Source organism: Megalops cyprinoides, chromosome 2 (genome assembly GCF_013368585.1).
Source record: "Megalops cyprinoides isolate fMegCyp1 chromosome 2, fMegCyp1.pri, whole genome shotgun sequence".
Taxonomy (NCBI): Eukaryota; Metazoa; Chordata; class Actinopteri; order Elopiformes; family Megalopidae; genus Megalops; species Megalops cyprinoides.
Genome location: NC_050584.1, coordinates 60,477,511 through 60,496,348, shown reverse-complemented (window position 1 = coordinate 60,496,348; position 18,838 = coordinate 60,477,511). Strand labels below are relative to the sequence as shown.

The 18,838-nt window shown below is 49.1% G+C and overlaps 1 protein-coding gene across 3 annotated transcripts in view; it reads left to right on the top strand.

Moving 5' to 3' along the window:
- The first annotated feature begins 1,374 nt into the window (after window positions 1-1,374).
- svila (supervillin a) overlaps window positions 1,375-18,838 on the top strand; it is a 58,929-nt gene continuing 41,465 nt past the window's right edge. For all 3 annotated transcript variants that reach the window (XM_036517002.1, XM_036516986.1, XM_036516993.1), the window contains exons 1-7: window positions 1,375-1,425; window positions 2,110-2,261; window positions 3,175-3,883; window positions 11,169-11,200; window positions 12,715-12,779; window positions 13,557-13,693; window positions 17,043-17,331. In XM_036517002.1, coding sequence (XP_036372895.1) covers window positions 1,418-1,425; window positions 2,110-2,261; window positions 3,175-3,883; window positions 11,169-11,200; window positions 12,715-12,779; window positions 13,557-13,693; window positions 17,043-17,331 — 1,392 coding nt within the window. In that variant the 5' untranslated portion in view covers window positions 1,375-1,417. The remainder of the gene's footprint in view (window positions 1,426-2,109; window positions 2,262-3,174; window positions 3,884-11,168; window positions 11,201-12,714; window positions 12,780-13,556; window positions 13,694-17,042; window positions 17,332-18,838) is intronic.

Here is an 18,838-nt window from a genome sequence, read left to right as displayed (position 1 = left end):
GGGTCGCCACGAGTTTACGAGATCTGATTCTAACCGATAATGTTTCATATCCATTCATTGTTTTTCTGGCGGGGTTTTAGTTCTGTTGCCTAAAGCTACACTACTGTAATACACTATGCTCTGTATTTATCGCTGGTCTGTCCCACGCTTATTTTCCCACAACCGTGTGACCCGACTTTAACTACTCTCTAATTGATGAATGGGACGGTAAGTTCCAGGAGGAGTCAAGTTCATCTTCTACCCACAATGCAATCCCATCCAACTGGCTCCTACTCAGCAGCTCACCGCTAAAGTAAGTGTGCAGTTTGCGCACACTACTGTACCTACGGCAGATCATGCTGCCCTGCCCCTGCTAGCCTGGCGTCACTGGGAAAGAAGACTTTTATTTTAAGACCGGTCTCTTGAGTGTTTCAGGCCTAAGCCCTGCTAAGAATACCCGACACCCAGGCATTTGTCATTCCAGGTGTCCTTAACCTTGACGTTATTGCAGATCCTTGAGTGAAATTGTGTTCTTTGCTGTCTCTACATTGGCTTTGCCTCGCGGGGAAATCGGCGATCTTCGGAGTGATTTGCTCAAACTCAAACAGCCTCTGCACAGGGGCCCAGAGCCCTAGGAATATAGCCCTCTTCAGGATGAGAAATGAAAGCTCCTCGGCCATCTCGGTTCATGTTTGTGACCACATAGTTTTTCTGCAGCGACTGCAGGCTGACACCACATGCGCCTTCATGTTTTGGTACAATCAGACATTTTCAGAGCTACTAGACGATGTAAGTTAGTGCTCATTGTGTGCATGTTTATCTGCTTGACCGTAAACTGTTTAGTGGGGTTGTCAGATGTGAGTTAGGTTTGCTTCCCAGATCAGGCCCAGCTGGTCGTTAAGGCTGCTCCTCACGGTTTCTAATACACCCTGCTGCTGGTGTTTGTTATTTCAGAGGATCTGATACAGTGGTGATGGCCTATGAAAGCAGTCTGAACTGGATGTCATGTGTTGTTCTTTTTCCTGTTTGTTGCTTAAACTGCTGTGCTTTGCCTGTGATGGTTTCAGACCGTTTCTTTGTGTTGCTAAGAGTTTTGAATTCATAGTAGGAGCTCTGTCCTAAGGATACAATGTGGTTGATACCAATGGATGTGCACTCAGGATGATATACCCAAACAACTGTTAGAGCCCTGGAGTAAATTGATCATGTCAGAAATACCATTTGAAAAGTTTAAAAAAAAAAAAAACAGCTGAGTAAATATGTTGTTCTTCTGATGCATGGTATTCTTCTCTAGTGTTGAACTTTTTTTTTTGGGTCACTGTCTACTATCATGTTTTCATGTTGTGTGATTTCTGGATTTGATCATTTGTTTTTTTTTTCCTCTCCCTCAGTTTCAGAATTAAGAAAACGTTTTGAAAGGAGCTCGAGCGAATTGGAAATGAACAGGTATGTCATGGCAAAGGGCCCCTAAGCCTGAGACCGCTGGCGGCGCAACATTAAGAGTGATGCATGAATCATGTCACACACCGGCTTGTATTGCAACAGGGATCCCGCGTTAACAAACACTCCAGGTTTATGTTCCGGAATTATGTCATAGTGGTAGGATTCCGCACCTTAACACCCACTGTGCAGCTAGCTACAGAGTGATATAGGAAGTACAGGAAGCAGTTACTGGAAGTAGGTTTTTCTGTTGAGCGTGTGTGTGCAATTAGCTGACCGCTGTCTTGTCCTTGACCTATCCTGCCCCAGTATTACCTGACCTGATGAACGGAGTTGGGACAGCAGACTCGCTGCCCATCTCCCTCTTCAGACTGTGCTTCAGACTGTGCTTCCAGAAGTCCCACTTCCTAAGAATAAATCTTGGTTCCCTTACCTAATCATAGCTTAAATCGTTGCTTTTTCTGAATGTTACTGTGCAGGATTACTACACTTGCTGCAATTTATCTTAGCAGTTCCCTCTTTCAGGATGAAATTATTATTATTATTATTATTATTATAAGCACTGTCTAGTAGATTGTCATGTGTTCAGATGTGGTGTGTTTCCTGCATGTACAGTTTATCACGAGACTCTGTTACATGCATTTTTACACGCTCGGGTCTGTGAAACGTGAATGCTAACGTGTCGTGCAGGAAGGAGAGGATTGCTCGCCGCCTGGAGGGGATCGAGGGCGACGTTCAGCCGGCCCTGCTGCCCGGCTGCGCCGGCCTGGTGACCAATCGGCTGCTGGAGGAGGACACCCCGCGGTACACCCGCGCCTCCGACCCCTGCGACCCCTGCGGAGGTAACGCCCAGCCCACCGTCCCGCCTGCTCCGTCTTCAAATCGCCCGCGTCTCAAAACCCAGGGGCACATCCGTGTTTTATTGCGTATTTATGCATTTGGCAGATCCTCTTGGCCCAGAGACGTTTGCAGAACTCTCATGCAACATACTTTCAGCTCAAATTCTTTCGTTTCGAATCGCAATCGAATCACGCAACATGGGTGCAGAGGCAGCCAGCAGGACCATCATTGAGCATCAAGCTGAAAACAAGACTGAAATAAAAGCAGACAACAGTAATTTTTTTTAGGGTACATGAAGCTACACACTGAAACAATACACGTACATCATACTGACGTGCACACGGAACCTGGTAATCATCTATATGAGTAACATTACCTCATGTCAGGGCATTCATGCGGTGCCAAAAATGATCCAGAAGGACAGCATTACGCTGTCAGATTTCACTGATGGTTTGGATTGCTGGCACTGGTTTCTACGTGTTGGATACGTGCATACTGTGGGAACCAAGGTGTGCTGTGCCGTTAGGAATACAATAACAACGTGATTAAGGCCTCTTTCGGAATAAAGTACAGATGACTTCACAGGAGGGAACCCCCCTCCAATTTAAAGTGATGTGATGGAATTTGAGAGTCGAGTTTGGACGCTGAAAGGTTTAGTGGAGGCAAGACAGATTTGCTTGTTAGCGAAGAATGGTTCAGGACTTTATTAAGGAAACCAGCATTTACAAACTTTTACAAAATCCATGATTGTCATGTTGTCACGTCCCTGGAGAATCGAACTGGCAACCTTCTGGTTATGAGTCCTGCTCCTTAACCACTGTGCTACACTTCCACCTCCTCCGCATGCATGTGTGGATATGCAGTACTTGTGAAAACTGGCGTTTTTAAACTGGAGTCTCTCTTCCCCCCCCACAGTCACAGTGAAACGGTACAGCAGGGATGAGGATCAGATTCCTGAGATGGCTGCTTCAGAGAGGCAGTCCAGAGCGCGGTGCCGGGCGGACCCGCACGCCCTCCACGGCGAATCCGCATACGGCGCCGGCGCCACGGACCCGGCGAGCCTGGAGTCCAAGGCGGAGCGGATCGCCCGCTACAAGGCGGAGCGTCGGCGGGAGCTGGCAGAGCGCTACGGCATCTCCCTGGACCAGGAGCTGGACACGGACTATTACTCCCGCTACGCCCGTGCCCGGAAAGAGGCGGACCCCCCGGAGAGGCACGAGAGGCACGAGCGGCACCGCCGCGGCGCAGAGGAAGAGGAGGAGGAGGAGGGCCGGGACCACCACGCCCCCCTCTACAGGACAGGGAGGGGCCCCTCGCGGTCCCCCGGTGAGCCCGGCCACGCCCGAGAGAGGCAGGATGGCTTCTTGGAGCGCGAGAGGATGATGAATTTGGAGAACTACAGGCGGGGCCAGGACAGGGGGGCCAGGGTTGCGCCCCACGAGCAGCCGTCCTACATGGACGTGTCGACCTCCGCAAAGGTCCCGGCCAAGGACTATGCCGTCAGCGGGGTGCCGGGCTCCCCCAAAACGGACCGACGGTCCTCCCTGCCCTCCCCAAAACGGGGCGCCTCCCCGGGGGACATGTTCATCGAGCAGCAGGCCCACAGCGTCCTGAGCCGACAGGGGTGAGTGTTCCCACTGCGGTACACACACACACACACACACGCAGAAGCGTAAGGACACAGGGAATGCTATTCGCTCTTTTCACTGTAAATGAATGGCCGAGCCTCCTCTTTGGATGTCAGGACCCTCCATTAGAGGAGTATTTGTTGTATTTATAGGATCATCCTTTAAGCACGACCTGTGCAATTTCTCAGACAGTTGTGTCTGATATGAGCAGACTGAGAAGTAATGGGTAATCTAACAAAGAGAAAAAGTGATTCTGCGAGGGCGAATCAGCAGAGATTGTGCAAGCCTGACACATTATACACACTGTCAAACCAATACACATAGTCTAATACAAGTACAAAAGAACATTTAAAAAATAAATGTTCGTCTACTGGGAATGCAGCTCGCCCTGAGAATGTATATATTCTTTTAAACTGGATATATTACCTCCTCCTGGTCTGTCGTTCCAGCCATTCCAGTATGTCCTGTGTTGTTGCTGAATTCCTGTGTGTAATTTATGATGAATAGGTCTTAGCTGAGGTGACTTCTCCTATCTGTCTGTAGGGGTTTTCACAGGGCTGTTAGCACTTTAGCCAAACCCCGCTGCCTTTGTGCTTAGCAGTCCCTCTTGGCTCAGAGTTTCTCAAGAACAAATGAAATATTTAACCATTTTAAATAGATAAAGCATTGACATCATCAATCTATGTGGCAAACAAGTGATGGAAACGCTTCAAAATGATCACCCTTGATTATATTTTAAGGGTACCTCTCAACTTGCACTGTTAAGTGATGAAATAGCAACATTTGAATGATATATGTACAATACTGGCTAAACGGTTTTCTTTGGAGGCCTGTAATTCAAACTTTAGATCAGGTTTTGTAAAAAGGTGGACCTGTGATTGCAGTCAATTAGGAATGATAAACAACTTGGGTTTTTTTCCCTTTTTAAATCTGTACTTCAATCCTTCAGGTTGGAATGTGACGTACTGTACAGCTTATAATCTGAATCTGTGGTGAAAAATGTTTATAGTAACATCGGTATATCACTGGAGTAGACAGGGATCAATGCCTTCGGAATAGGCCCCGCCCCCCTGCTCTCGGGTTTCACAATCTGGCAGCTGCTGGAGTGTGACATCATAAAGGGGATCGGGTTACACAGCATGCGGTGTGGGCTGGCACTGAGAGCAGCCTTGCAGCTGGGGCAGATGAAGACTAGTGCGGCCGGCTTCATAAATTAACGTGTAATATTATTATAAATCTGTCCGCACCGCTCCGACCGCTCCCTGACAAATGAAGCCTGTCAAAAACAATGACTTTTTTTCCCCCCCGAAGTATGCGCTCACCTGCTCCGAGCGCGTATGGCGCTCAGATGTGTTCCTGCAGTGTATCAAAAGCGGTGCGCCGTGGAGGTCAGCCGGCTGTCCGGCCCGCACTGCGCCATGGAAACGCACAGGTGTGCCTGCGCATGTCGTGCACGCTGACGTCATATTCTCCCCGAGAGCGCACACAGTCTGCGGTAATTAGAGAAATTTATAATTAGCAGGATCACAGGATTAGCAGGATTAGCATCACCATGGAGGACAGTATAAGCAGTCATTGCCTCAAATCAGTTAGGATTTGGAGTAGGTTAGCAGGATTTGTGATGTTTGTTTGTCTTTTTATTGGAGGGAGGGATGGTGGGGGTTGAAGTACCTGATTTAATGTGCTTTTGTGTGAAAGTGTGGGTGAACCACATTCACGCTGAGCTGTGGTTCTCGTGCAGCCCTGACTGGTTTCTCCAGACAGACTCAGAAGGCGACACGCAGGCTCTTATCAACTGGCCCTCCAGGTACCCTGGGCTCTGGGGAAAAGCGTGGGGGGGGGGGTGTGTCTGACCCTGGAACCATCCCTAACAGGAGACCCGCTAACCCATCCCATCATGCCTGTAACCATAGCAACAACCCGGAATAATCCTCGCTCCCCTCACACACTTAACTGGTGTGGTTTTTTTTTTTTTTGTTCCTCCTGCTTTGTTTTGTTTTGGAGTGAGACACTTTTTGGAGATTTTAAAAGCTGAATAATTTACCCAGCTCTTTGAATGTTTATACTAATAACTCTCCAGTTCTTTGATTGAGAATGGTGTTGTTTTTTTTTTTTTTTTTTTGTAGTTGGCCCCCAATGATTTTTTCAGCCTGACTGTGTTGATGCTTGACCTATAAGTCACCTTAGCATTTCACTTAAACAGTAAATTTTACTGTTTTTTTTTAAGGAAAATTTGCAACACCCGTACATTTTGAAGGATTAAGTCTGTTTTATTCGCATGTTTCAAGGGAGGAAGATGCAAGTCTGAAGGAGAGGTAGAGGTCTGCGGAATAGGGTCAGGCTAAACAGTATAATTTTGGCACAGTGGCCGTGCCTCGTAGCTGCAGTACGGGGGTGCGGGGGGGGTACGGTGTCTGCAGCTCCCTCTGTCCCCAGGCTCTGCACCAGGCCCATAATGAGGAGGCCTGTCTGTGTGTGGGACGGGGGTGTGAGCTGCACTCATGCCACGCACCCGGTTCCCAAACCCTCAGACCTGCAGCGCCAGTCTTTTATCGAAGAGTCCCGTCCCGTTAAAGCTGGTTGCTTCTCTGTTGGTCAGAATACAGACTTGTTTTCTTGCACACTGTGGCCCTGAGGAAATTTTTTTTATATGAGCTAATGGACATCAAGCTGCTTTTTCCCCCATTTTTCACAACTACTGTCTAGCATTTTGCAGGAGCAAAATCTGCCAGGTCCCAGTCATTGCCTGGGTTTTGATCTCTTCATATTGCCATTTCAAAGAAAATATCTTGACAGCCTTGGGCATGATGCACAGGTGAAAGTGTCTGCGGTATCCGTAATGATAGAGCTTGCAACAGTGTCTCCAAAATTGCAACTTATTGCATTCGGTAGTTTCTTTTAAGCGGGTCTGCTTTTGACACGCTATACCCATTATAAGCTTCCTGCCCATTAACGAACCTGCTTTTAAATGATCAAAGCATGCAGGCGAAGTCAGTAGCCCGTTTCCTTTGTCGGCCTGAATTAGAACGGCACCCTCAAACACAAGAGAAGGTTTTTTATGTGTCTGTAACATATGAAAGAGTAATTTGAGGGCAAAAAAAGAGGAGCAGAGAAGCAGACATCTGGAGTCCACCTTATGGTTCACTTTACTGTCCACGCACAGGTTCGTATAGGCAGTGATGGGCTTTAGATTTGTGCTCGGCAGGGTTTGTAAGATGGAAAGGAAATGCTGAACACCCCTCTGAGGTTCCTGTGGCTTGAGAAGGGCTGTGTGGGGGTGACCGCCTGCCTATTGTTTGGGAGGGGTGGGGGGTGTTGTTGCTGGGGGGGGGAGATCGGGTCAGGGTTGCCATGGTGAGGAGGCAGGCCAGGCCGTGTGACAGCACCTGTGAGGATGAGTCACGTCTGAGGCCTTGAGCAGTATGAGCAGGTGAGAGCCGACGGCCCCAGAGGGGGTCAGGCAGCTGGTCTGTGAGAGGGGTGGAGTGCGGTGGGTCAGGCAGCGGCCCCTCTCCATGAGCAATGCTGTTACCACCGGTTTTGGCCTGCCGCCGTTGCCGGTTTAGCCGAGCTGCTGCCTTTCTCACGCACAGAGCAGGATTACCGGGTTTCATTTACAGAGCAGCTTGCGGTGTCTCCTGCAGCAGATGTCTGAATCTGTGCTCATTGTGCCCCTCCCCCCCCCCCCCGAGAGGGGAGGAGCCAAGACAAGACCACCCCCTTCCACCAATGTGCTCGCGTAACACTTCCCCTGACATCACAAAGGGAGGTTTAAATATAGAACAGCCTCTATTGTCTTCCACCTTAATGACAAAGAGCTGTCTCTCTGTTACTCTGACCTTATGAGGCATGTTGCTGTATAGTGCAGCCGAACACAGTGCCCATGGTGACTGGCTGCTTTTTAAAGTGGCCTTGTTGGTTTTATAAGCACAGAACTGCGCGTATGTCAAGACATATACTGTGTGTGTGTGTGTGTGTGTGTGTGCATATATATATATATATATATATATATATATATATATATATATATATATATATATATAAAATTAGGCTTTAATCAGCTGGGGTAAAGCCATCATGACAAGAGGAGGGTGTCTCTAACAGTGTGATTGGAGTGCTATTAAACAGGCCTTTATGTCCAATAGCATGTGGAAGTAGCGAGGATTCTGCCGGAACCCCCTCAGTGGAGCTTAACTTGCTCTTTACAGCGGTTTGCTGACTTTCACAGAAAATGGAGATTTACCGCTGCAGAGATTTAAAAAAAAATTAAAAGTGCCAGCTCTTGCTTTTGCACCCACCCGACTTCATATGCTTGTGAATTTGCCAGCGTGCTCTCCTCTCTGCAGTGGGACAGTGGTCTGTGTTTCTTCGCAGGAGTGATAATATTCAATTAAAAAACATTTTTGAATGCAGTGGTTTTGCAGGGATTCTCTTAATGACCTTTGACCTCTATTGCTATGTCAGACCTTAATGGAGCAAACCATTAGAGGGTTAAAAAAAAGTGTACTCATCCGGTCTCTTGAGCTTTTTGTATCAGCCTGGTACTTAAAGAGTTAACCCCTTTCTCTCTCCTTGAAGAATTAGAGTTAGAGAGAGGCTGGCTAAAGAGGAAACTGTGAGGTGGTCCCCTGAGCCGTTGTCAGACTTGTCAGCGTCCAGAAGGCATCACGCCGCCTCTCGGCACGACCTCCCCGCCCCCCACGGCAGGGTGCGCCAGCTGGTTCTCGGGCACGAGCGGCCCTCGGTCCCCTCCCACGATGCCAAGTCCGGGACGGTGGGGGAGCAGGGGGACGAGGGTTGCCAGGGCTACCTCTCTGTGCCAACCGCATCCGCCACAAAGACCGGCGAAGTGTGCCAGGAGGAGTCTGAGTCTGAGAGGATGGGCGGGGCCCAGCGCGCCCACCAGAGCCAGAAGGACGGCAGACAAGGGGTACAGACGGAGGGACTTCTGAATAGCAGGAAGGCGATGCTGCCGTCCGAAATCCGCCGCCAGGAGAAGAGCGAGGAAGACCTGAAAGAGGGCGCGGGCGAGGAGGATTCGCCGAGGGGAGACGGGGGACGGGGGCTGGGGTACGAGGCTGAGGAGGACTTGCCCGTGCCCGCCAAAAACAAGCAAAAGGAGACCCGGCAGAGCGGAACAGAGGCGTCCTCTGCCAAGCAGAAGCTTCTGACCCGCTCCATGTCAGACGCCGGGACGTCCCAGCAGGCCTCCGGCGCCCCGGAGCCGGACAGAGAGGTGGCTTTCCACGGTGGCGAGGGCACGGTGGCGAATGGGGAGCTCAGCTCCCTGGACACCAGGGTCTCCGTGGCCCAGCTCCGCCACTCCTACCTGGAGACCGCCAATGCCCACTCCCACACCAGCGCCGCCCGGAAACCAGAACCGTAGGTGGAACAGTATCGGATGGCTAACGCTTTTTCCTCCCACCTCTAATCCCAAATACCCGCTGCGATCATTTGCACGGTCCCTAACATAGACTTCCATCAATTAACCGCTAAAGTTGAGGTTCCTGCCTGGTCCTCGGTGCCGTGAGGGCAGTCTTGGGGGCAGGGGTGGGGGTGCGCTGGAGGACTGTCATCCTGGGGAGCGGGGTACGGTGGCTTGGAGGCTCCTAACACTTCCGCGCAGGCTTTCTTACATCACCTAGCGCCAAACCCGTAGCGGGAACACCCGTGTCACACCCATGCATGGGACCCAGCATGTCATGCTGTTTACCGCTCCGACTTTTTTAAAAAACCTTGAGGAAGTGTTGCAGTGTGGCGGGGGGACAACTGCCTCAGGTTTTTTTAAAAAAAGAAGTCCTCATCTCTCTCGTCTGATCCCAGCCTGTCTCGGTATTGTTCTCTTCTCTTGTCTGTCTCAACACTTGGCATTTTCTCTCTCTCTCTCTCTCTCTCTCTCTCTCTCTCTCTCTCTCTCCCCCTCTCTCTCTCCCTCTCCCTCTCCCTCTCTCTCACGTGCTGAAAGGGAGGCTAAGGTAGAGCCGGGCGGTGGCCAGGCTCAGTGGGACCGGGGCTCTCGGAGGCCGAGGCGCTATATCTCTGCCGGGGAAAGTAGAAAGACCTCAGAGAGGTTTAGGACGCAGCCTATCACCTCTGCAGAGCACCTGGAGTCCGATAGGTAGGCTGTGTGTGGGACGGGGGGGGGGGGGGGGGGGGGGGGGGGGCTTTGGTGGGAAGGACAGGAGAGGATCCTGTTGCTCAGGATTGGGAAGTGATCGGGTACTAATGCTATCTTTCCCGAGGAGGTTTGGGCTGCTGAGAGAGCTCGTTTAAAGCGCTTGTAGCATTGCTGAATTAGGCTTTTATCGAGCGGCTCCAGCTTTGTTTTTTTTTTTTTTTTTAATTCCATCAGGATGTTTCATTGGTGCAGCGCTAAATTCGCCCCCCTGTGAAACACTGTGTGTACCTTAAAGGTTCTTGTTAAGCCCACAGATTTAGTGAATGAATTTTTTTCCAACCCTCTGTACGAGTTGTAATCAAGATTAGTATATTCAGGTATGAAACTGGTATTCTTGCAGTAGGCTTTTCATCGCTTTGATTACTTGTCAGGCTATATGATTTACACTATATCATTTTTTTGTATGAATTAAGGCAGAATTTCGGCCATTTATTTGTGGTAAACTCGAAGTTCCCTGTAAGTTTCATTCACTCTATAAAAATCTTAAGTGGTCATTCCTTTCAGCTGATCTCTGATCAGTTGATAAATCTCGCCATAGAGAAACGATTGATTCGTGACGGTTCCTGGGTCACCTCAGTCCTTCTAATGGTTAGTGGCACAGTTATCTGCACTCACCTCCAGCTGCATGTGATGGTGAATTAGGGTCAGGTTTTCGGCTGGAAAACAATGGGGAAAGTTCCCCCCTGAGGAGTGACTGGGTCGAGCAAAAAAAAAAAAAAGTGAAGATCTGTGTGCTGTTCTCTAGGGCAGTCGGTGGACGCAAGTCACATGACCTCCTCCCTATGAATTGCTTCATTGTCGCAGGTTCTAAGCCCGACCCCTAGGCCGAGAACAGACGGTTTAATCGCTAATTCTCGTAGATTTAACGTCTCATTAGCGGCCCGCTGATTTCCATCCTGTTCTCCTAATCGTTCATCACCACATTGTGTTTCCACTCATGAGAAAACAACCGCAGCTTTCCTCTTTGCGGCTCTCCCGCGTATCTGTCTGAATGCTCATGCTAGCTGTCCTTTCGAAACCAGCATCGGCTTCTGCCCCCTACCGCGTATGCCGCTCACTGATGGACTTTCCTGTTTTTTGTGTTTCTGTTTCTGGCCCTTCAGATCCTGCTTGAGTCCTGAGATCCCGATTGAAGGTAAGTATCAGATCTGTAAAAGGCTACTTATAACTTTGTCTGTCCAGTCTTTGAGCCAGCTGTTGCTCCTTTTTTGAATGGAAATGGTTCCTTTGAGTCGTTAAAAAAGTCAAGGGATATTATTTCAGAGATGGTTCGTAATAGCTCATACTTTAAAGTAGAGATTCTGACGTTGGGGAGCGTAGCCTTAGCAACAAAGGCCCTTGTTAATGAAAATAAGCCAGCAAGTGACGCAAGACACCTAATTACATTTCTGATTTTTTTTCCAAAAAAGAAAGAAAAAAGGCATTTGAAATGGGTTTTATGGAAGTCGTTATTGGTGCTCACAGTAGCGTAAACTGCGGTAGTTATTCTAAGCACCGTTTTGGTACATCTGCTTCTCATAATAAAACAGTTGTAACAGAACAGTCATAACAGAAATAGCCAAAAAAAAAAAAAAAAGATGAACGTCAATCAAACTGCATGGTTGAAAGATGAAGTAATACGAAATAAGATGAAGTAAGACGTCCCGCTGTAGGTACTTTGCTCTCTCTCTTGGTCTCCAGCACATGATAGCCTTTGTGCTGTTGCCTCTCCTCCTTGCCATCAGTTGCACTGGGAGAGTCCTCCTGACCTGCCCTCATACCTCTAGCCTCTTAGTAGGGCAACATTACTCAGGGCTACTTAACCGGCTCCCTTTTAGCGAATGATCCTTTTATACAGCTGGGTATTAGCGGAAGCTCTTAAGTACCTTTTGCAGGTTAAGTACCTTCCACCCCCTCGTCGGGAATTCAAACATGCAACCTACTGGATGCTAGTCCAATTCCCTGAGCACTGCTCCATGCAGCAATTGAGTTTGTACCGGAGTTAATGGTGTGTGTGTGTGGAGCTTTTATTGTTTGTTAATGTGTAGGTTATTCTGTGGATGGAAGGGGAACTGATGGACCCAATGGTGTTGAGAATCTGAAGGCATTTACACACACATTAAGAGAACGATTATATGGCACAACTAAATATGACACAATACACTCTACCTGCTTAGAACCAATACTGGCCAGGCTGTTCAATCTTCATCTGTGATCGCTTAGAGGTGCTGAACTGTCATCCTTTTTCACAAATCTCTTAAATGAACAGAGTATATCTATGTCTCTGTCAGGCTTAGGATCACAAGGACCGTTACTGAATCTCAATGTTTGGAAAATTATAGGAACCAGAAGCTGAAAGCTGCTAGTATAGTAAAACTCTTTGCAGGAGGGTGCTGTTTTATTATGATTTATTATTTAGTTATTATTATTTAGGATGTGTTTGTGGCCTCAAACAAATTTATTATGCTGGAATATTTTTGTAGCTTGACATTTTTTTTTGTTGTTTTTTAAAACTTTTGGGACAGGTCTCTTTCGGGTCTCTGTCCTCTGTTCTGACCACTTATTTCTGGACATCCTGCTTAGAGAGCTCTCTCTGGACTTCACCTCCTTTTTGGATTTACTTTCCCCTTCCCCTCCTAATGGTTGGATTTTTCCTGTCTTTCCCTCCAGTAGACGAAGAGAAGCTGGATGAGAGAGCCAAGCTCAGCGTAGCGGCCAAGAGGTCCCTCTTCAGGGTATTGCTTTTGTTTAGTGTTTTCCCAACTCCTCTGTTTACCCCTCGCCCCCCCACCCCCCCCCGCCCCTGCACTGAGTAGCGGGGGTCACATCTGCCTCAGCAGAACATCTGTAAGAGGGTGCCAGGAGGAACCCCCCCCTTCCCCACCACCCCCATACTCTCCTCTCCTGCCAATCCAGCCCAACCCTCACCCCCAACCCCCACCCACTGCATTCCTTCTCTCTGATTCACTCACCAAACTTTTCCCTTTGCTGTGGCTGCACAAGCCTCCACCGTCATGTAATCAATCAATCAATCAATCAATCGATTGATTAAGCTTCCCTGCTGCACGGGTGTGTGGCATTCCCTTGGATTAGATGAGACACAGCAGGGGGTGGTGGGGGGGGGGGGGGGTTTAGTCAGGCGGGTCACTTTAAGTTCGCTTCATGGTCGTATCTGTGAGGCATGTGGGATGGCAGTGATGGGCCATCGATTGGCTGATGGGTATTTGGGTTCTGTGGTGTCTGTTCAGCCGGGACACGCTGTGACTGTGGGCAGTTTCACTGGCTGTACTCTCTGGATCTGCATGTTCTCCATTTCACAAGTTCATCAATGGATTTTTTTTTTTTTTTATTGGTAACATGATTAGTTGGGCAAATTGTAGTTGCGACACCACTTCTGTGTGTGATGTGCGATGCGGTGTGTGGTAGTGCATTCTGGGATGTCCAGTTGAGTGAGTGATTGCCTGTACGTGAGGACGCTGACCCTCTCGACCTCTGAACCCCCCCGACAACAGGAGCTTGAGAAGAACACCAGGGCGGGGGTCCCCAAGCCGCACTCGCGCAACCCGGCGGTGGAGAGGCGCCTGAGACGAGCACAGGACAGGTCCCGCACCCAGCCCGTCACCACGGAGGAGGTGGTCATCGCAGCCACGTACGTCAGGCCCGCAGCCGCCGCTGGGTGGGGCTGGAGAGGGAGAGGGAGAGGGAGAGGGAGAGGGAGAGGGAGAGGGAGAGGGAGAGGGAGAGAGCAGGAGAGGGAGAGGGAGAGGGAGAGGGAGAGGGAGAGGGAGAGGGAGAGGGAGAGGGAGAGAGCAGGAGAGGGAGAGGGAGAGAGCAGGAGAGGGAGAGGGAGAGAGCAGGAGAGGGAGAGGGAGAGAGCAGGAGAGGGAGAGGGAGAGAGCAGGAGAGGGAGAGGGAGAGAGCAGGAGAGAGAGAAGGAGAGGGAGAGGGAGAGGGAGAGGGAGAGGGAGAGGGAGAGGGAGAGGGAGAGGGAGAGGGAGAGGGAGAGGGAGTGGGAGTGGGAGTGGGAGTGGGAGTGGGAGAGGGAGAGGGAGAGGGAGAGGGAGTGGGAGAGGGAGAGGGAGAGGGAGAGAGCAGGAGAGAGAGAAGGAGAGGGAATGAACAAGAGAGAGAGGGTGAGAGAGGGTGAGAGAGGGTGGGAGGGTGAGAGAGGGGGGCTACTTTATAGATTTCCCTCCTTTCAGGCCAGGATAAGCATGAACCTGAAATATACAGCATAAACCTCCAGTTTAGAGAGATGAGAGGTCCTTTAAACCAGTGAAAAGGTCAGGACTCTGGTGCACACCAAATCATGACTGAAGACAGGACTTGGATTCTCACATCATCCAAGTTTTTTTATTTATTTTTTTTTTAATGAAGGGGTTGATTATGAGGAAATATACTATTGACCTCTTACAGCTGTTTAATTTGGTTCAGATGAAAAGCTAAATTCAGCCTGGCTCCAAAAATGTTTATTTTCTGGTTCTTTGTAAAAGGTTGGGATCTGAAAGATGCTTTATTCTCACCAGAAGAGTTCTGGGAAAAGATGCCTAATTCCAGGTCTAATCAGTGCAAAAGAAAAGCATGCATATTGGAAGTGAGACACGACACTGCACACTTCTGCTGCTTGATTAATCCCTGATGGTTAAAAAAAAATTAACAAATGTATTTTACAGTTTTCCTCAGTCATTTGTTGAGCAATGACCACAGTATTTGTGGACGAGATAGTCAGCTCGGTGCGGTCCACCTTGCAAATTCTGTCTCTGACATTGCTGAAGCTGCGAGTGTTCTGATTTGCTGGCTGGTCGTGAACATTCTTTAAAGGGGCGTGGTCTAAAATATAACAGCCATAGTTGACACTGGAATGCGGACAGCACTGGAACCTCCCAAAACCAATTGGAACCTCCTAGCAGGAGGATAGAAGGACCAGAGGAGTTCAGGCCTAATACAGGCCCCTGTTCAGCAGTATGGACCCCCCATGGGGTGGACCACAATCCACATCCTCTTTTCTTTGGCATTAGCTTAGTCTGCCACCGGTACATTATCAGTTGTCATTTACACACTGTACCTTTATGACAGACCGCACAGTTTCCTTTCCTTTTGCCTTTTGAATGACCAAATCCTCCTCAGTGCTGAGTGCCAACCCAAGAGTGACACGGATGTCTCCTCTCTGTGTCGTGACCCTGTCTGTGTGTGTGTGCGCGTGTGTGTGCGCGTTTGGCCATAAAGTGTCCCCGCCCCCTCCTTGCACAAAGTGGCCGTGCACACCGCCGTAGCTCGCGTCCCAAGTCCCACGGTAGTCAGCAGCTCGGCCCCGCGGCTCAGGTACCGGGACGGCGTTTGCATGCGTGTGCAGGAAGCCCCGGGTGCTAACAATTCTGCAGGTCTGCTGCAAGGGGGTTTCACAGCTAAAGGCAGCAGTGCATGGAAGCTCCTGGTCTCTTCATCCACCCTGTGTAACTTTAGAGAGACCGTTTGACCTTACACTTGTGACTGTGGCCGTTTTGCTGCCTAACCAGCTGCTTGGAAGTTTTATTTGGTCGTGCTTCCTGAGTGAGATTGTAATAAAATTTTGTTGTCAATTTAAATGGATCTCACCCATTGATTTGAGTCAGAATGTGTTTAAACCACTCGCTAACCTCCTGCTCGGAGTATTATAGAGCTTGGGTGTACAGCGCCCTCTGTTGGCAGAATGGTTTGATATGCTAAGAAACAGATGTGATATTAACAACAAAGGTGAAGGACTAAATCTTTCAGTTCGTTGCTGGGATAAAGATTGGGGTCAAGACGGTTAGCAATTTTTTTAAGGGTTACATCACCCTACCCCATCAGGAGATCACACCCCCGTGCAAACGGTGACACAGATTTTAGCGTGGGTAAATGTCAGAGGTACTACCTGGTTTAGCTCCATGGGCTCAGGTGTCGGTCCGGGGTAGAAGGGGAGCACGCAAACCGTGCTTACAGTCTGACACGGCTCATGAAGCTAAACTCACACTGAGGCGCGAGAGCGTTTCTCTGCTGAAACCGAAGACGTTTGACCACGCTAACCCCCGGTTCGAGTGGGTAGGCTGCGCTGAACAGGAGGAGATGGATCTACGGGTAACCTTTTCATAATGTCAGCACAACTGCATCACTCACAGCACCTCCAGGGCTGTTAGCCCGAAATGTATGCGCAGTTTATCCTGTGGTTGCCATCTGACACCCAGCTATTCGTTTAACCTGCTTATCTGTTAGGATTTTGGCATTCATTTTCAATGAAAAGGTCAGCCTGTATTTTAAAATGAATCCTAGAGAAAGACTTCGGTGTAACATACCAGACTGAACTGAGGCTGCTCTACTTGGTATTGTACTTCCAACCAAACACTTTACCTCCATTTTGTATTCTTATAGATACCTAGTAATAACATAATACATAATAACATAATATTCTCTGAACTGAAAGCATGAAATTTCAGCCATGTATAACAATTTTTTTTTCTTCACTGTTCAATAAATAGCCAACAGCAATCTCCAAAACTGCTGTGCTTTCTCAAACAACAGTGAGACCTGAATTTAAACTTATGAGTCACTATGTGTGTCCTTAGCTCACTATAAAATTGCAGGAAATTGTGCTTTAAAAGTAGCCAGCACTATAACACATTTTAGCAGTCCTAGAGTGTTTTTGTTTTGTTTTGTGTTTTATGATGAATGCCTTTTTGTATACTGTGTCATTGAGCATGCTGTGATCTGCATGCTGCTCCCTGTTACCGTTTGACCACAGCCTTTTGGTTTATGCCCGAGTTTTGATTTGAGTGTTCTCTGTGTAGGATGCTGTGGCTTTCACACACCTACTACCATAGTAGGGAGAGGAATGCCATGCTAGCTGTAGCTGGCTCAGGGTAAATGAGCAAGGCCCTGTTGCACTATGTGTGTGAGTGCAGCATGCCTTAAGAGATGCATGTGCTGCATTGTGATTGGATGTTGTTGGTCTGTGGCTCCGCCCCCTCCCCCTCCTCCCCCAGTCTCCAGGCAACCTCCCAGCAGGCATCCGTTGCCAGGGAGCAGGCCCGGGAGGCCAGGGCGGTGCAGGATGCCCGGGAGGCCCAGCAGGCCAGGGACGCTGCGGCCGTGCCACAAGATGCCCCGGAGGAGCCCGACCTGTGCACCCTCAGCCTGGCGGAGAAGATGGCCCTCTTCAACCGCCTGGCGCAGCCTGCCACCAAGGTCACCCGGAGCAGACCGGACACCCGGCTGCGCAGGGCCAACGCCCGCTACCAGACCCAGCCCATCACCCTGGGCGAGGTGGAGCAGGTATGTCAGCCAGTTTACCTTGAAAAGAGGGGGCGAGGGGGGGCAAAAAACACCCAAGCCAGCAGTCCAGTTCCCATTTTCCATGGAGTTAGTCTGCCAGTTGTAACCATTTGCGGGTTTTCGGGAGAAATTCACAAGAACTCCTTTATCCTTCTGAAATTTGGGAAAATACCCACTGTGACACATGGGGTTTCCCGTTAGACACACACAAAAATACGCACACACTCGCAGGATCCAGCCCCGCTTTGCCAATGGCATTTCTCGTTTGGAACTGTTTATGGCACGGTCCGACCACATGAAAGTGCATGTTGTGAGCACGTCCAAAAAAAACATCAGAGACGCCGAGGAGGAAGTCCCTTTCTTGGCCAATTTGAAGCAGGCAGAACAACTTCCTCAGGACTTCCTGACATAGTATGGCAGAGCTCTTGGACAAGCTAATAAACACAACTTCCCATCACTTTGAGGTGCTCTGCTCATAATGCAATTAAATTGATTTGTCTACAACCACAGGAGGTAATGTTTTTTTTCCAGCAGTTCCCGTAAAAACATCATCTACTTTGGCTTTCCAGAAAACAAACTGTTTAACAGTTCCTTCTCCTGATCTGAATTCGTTGGAGAGTTCGAGAGAATGGGGAAGTTTCTTTGTAATTTCCCTGAAATCTAGACATAAGTCGTTGTCCCTTTGCTGACACAAATTTACCCCACTGGCTGTGATGGAGAATTCATTTTACTGACATCTAAGAGAATTCCCTGTCCCTACTAAGCATACAAAGCCTGTCTCTGGGACAGGACCTCTTGCCCGCAGATCTCTCCGAGCTGTCTAACGGCGTTTTAGAACATCCGGCGAGAGATTATTACCCCGAACAAGTAAGCACGCCTCCCCCACCCCCCGCCTCGCTGTGTTTTGGTTGGATATTTGTCGACACAGTGCTTGCGCTCACTGCCCAATGTAGCCTGGCTCGGTTCAGCTTGTCCCGTCCTGTCTCTTCGCCAGCGGCTTTGTTAGCGTTTTTGGATGAGACACGGCACAGAGCTTGGCTTGAAACTTACCCTGCATCCGAAGCAGCATCTCTCTAAGGCGTTTTCGGATCAAGGTTTGAGCGAGTGATGGTTTTTTTTCGAGTGCATCTTTCTCAGTCCGACGGTGCTGAGCGTGTGAAAATCCCCTCCACCCTCCCGAGGGTCAATGAGGAGATTGTGTGATATTATGTGAGTGCTCGATATATTCCAGCGTGCTTCGCATTCGGCATGAAAGACCGCTCTGTTTTGAGCGGAACAAAGGTTTTCCCTCCCCCATGTGAAAATGACTTGTACATCGATTTTCAAACAAGGCAGTCTGAACAGCCAGTGGTTTTCAAGTTAAGTAATGGCATTAAACACAAGCTTGTTTGCCGAATGGAACGGAAGATGTATTTTCCTCTCTAAAAATCAAGATGTAAGATTGGAATGAGATTGGTATTAAGGGGCTGATGTAGGCTGATATGGTAAGTGTTAATGTTGATTGAAA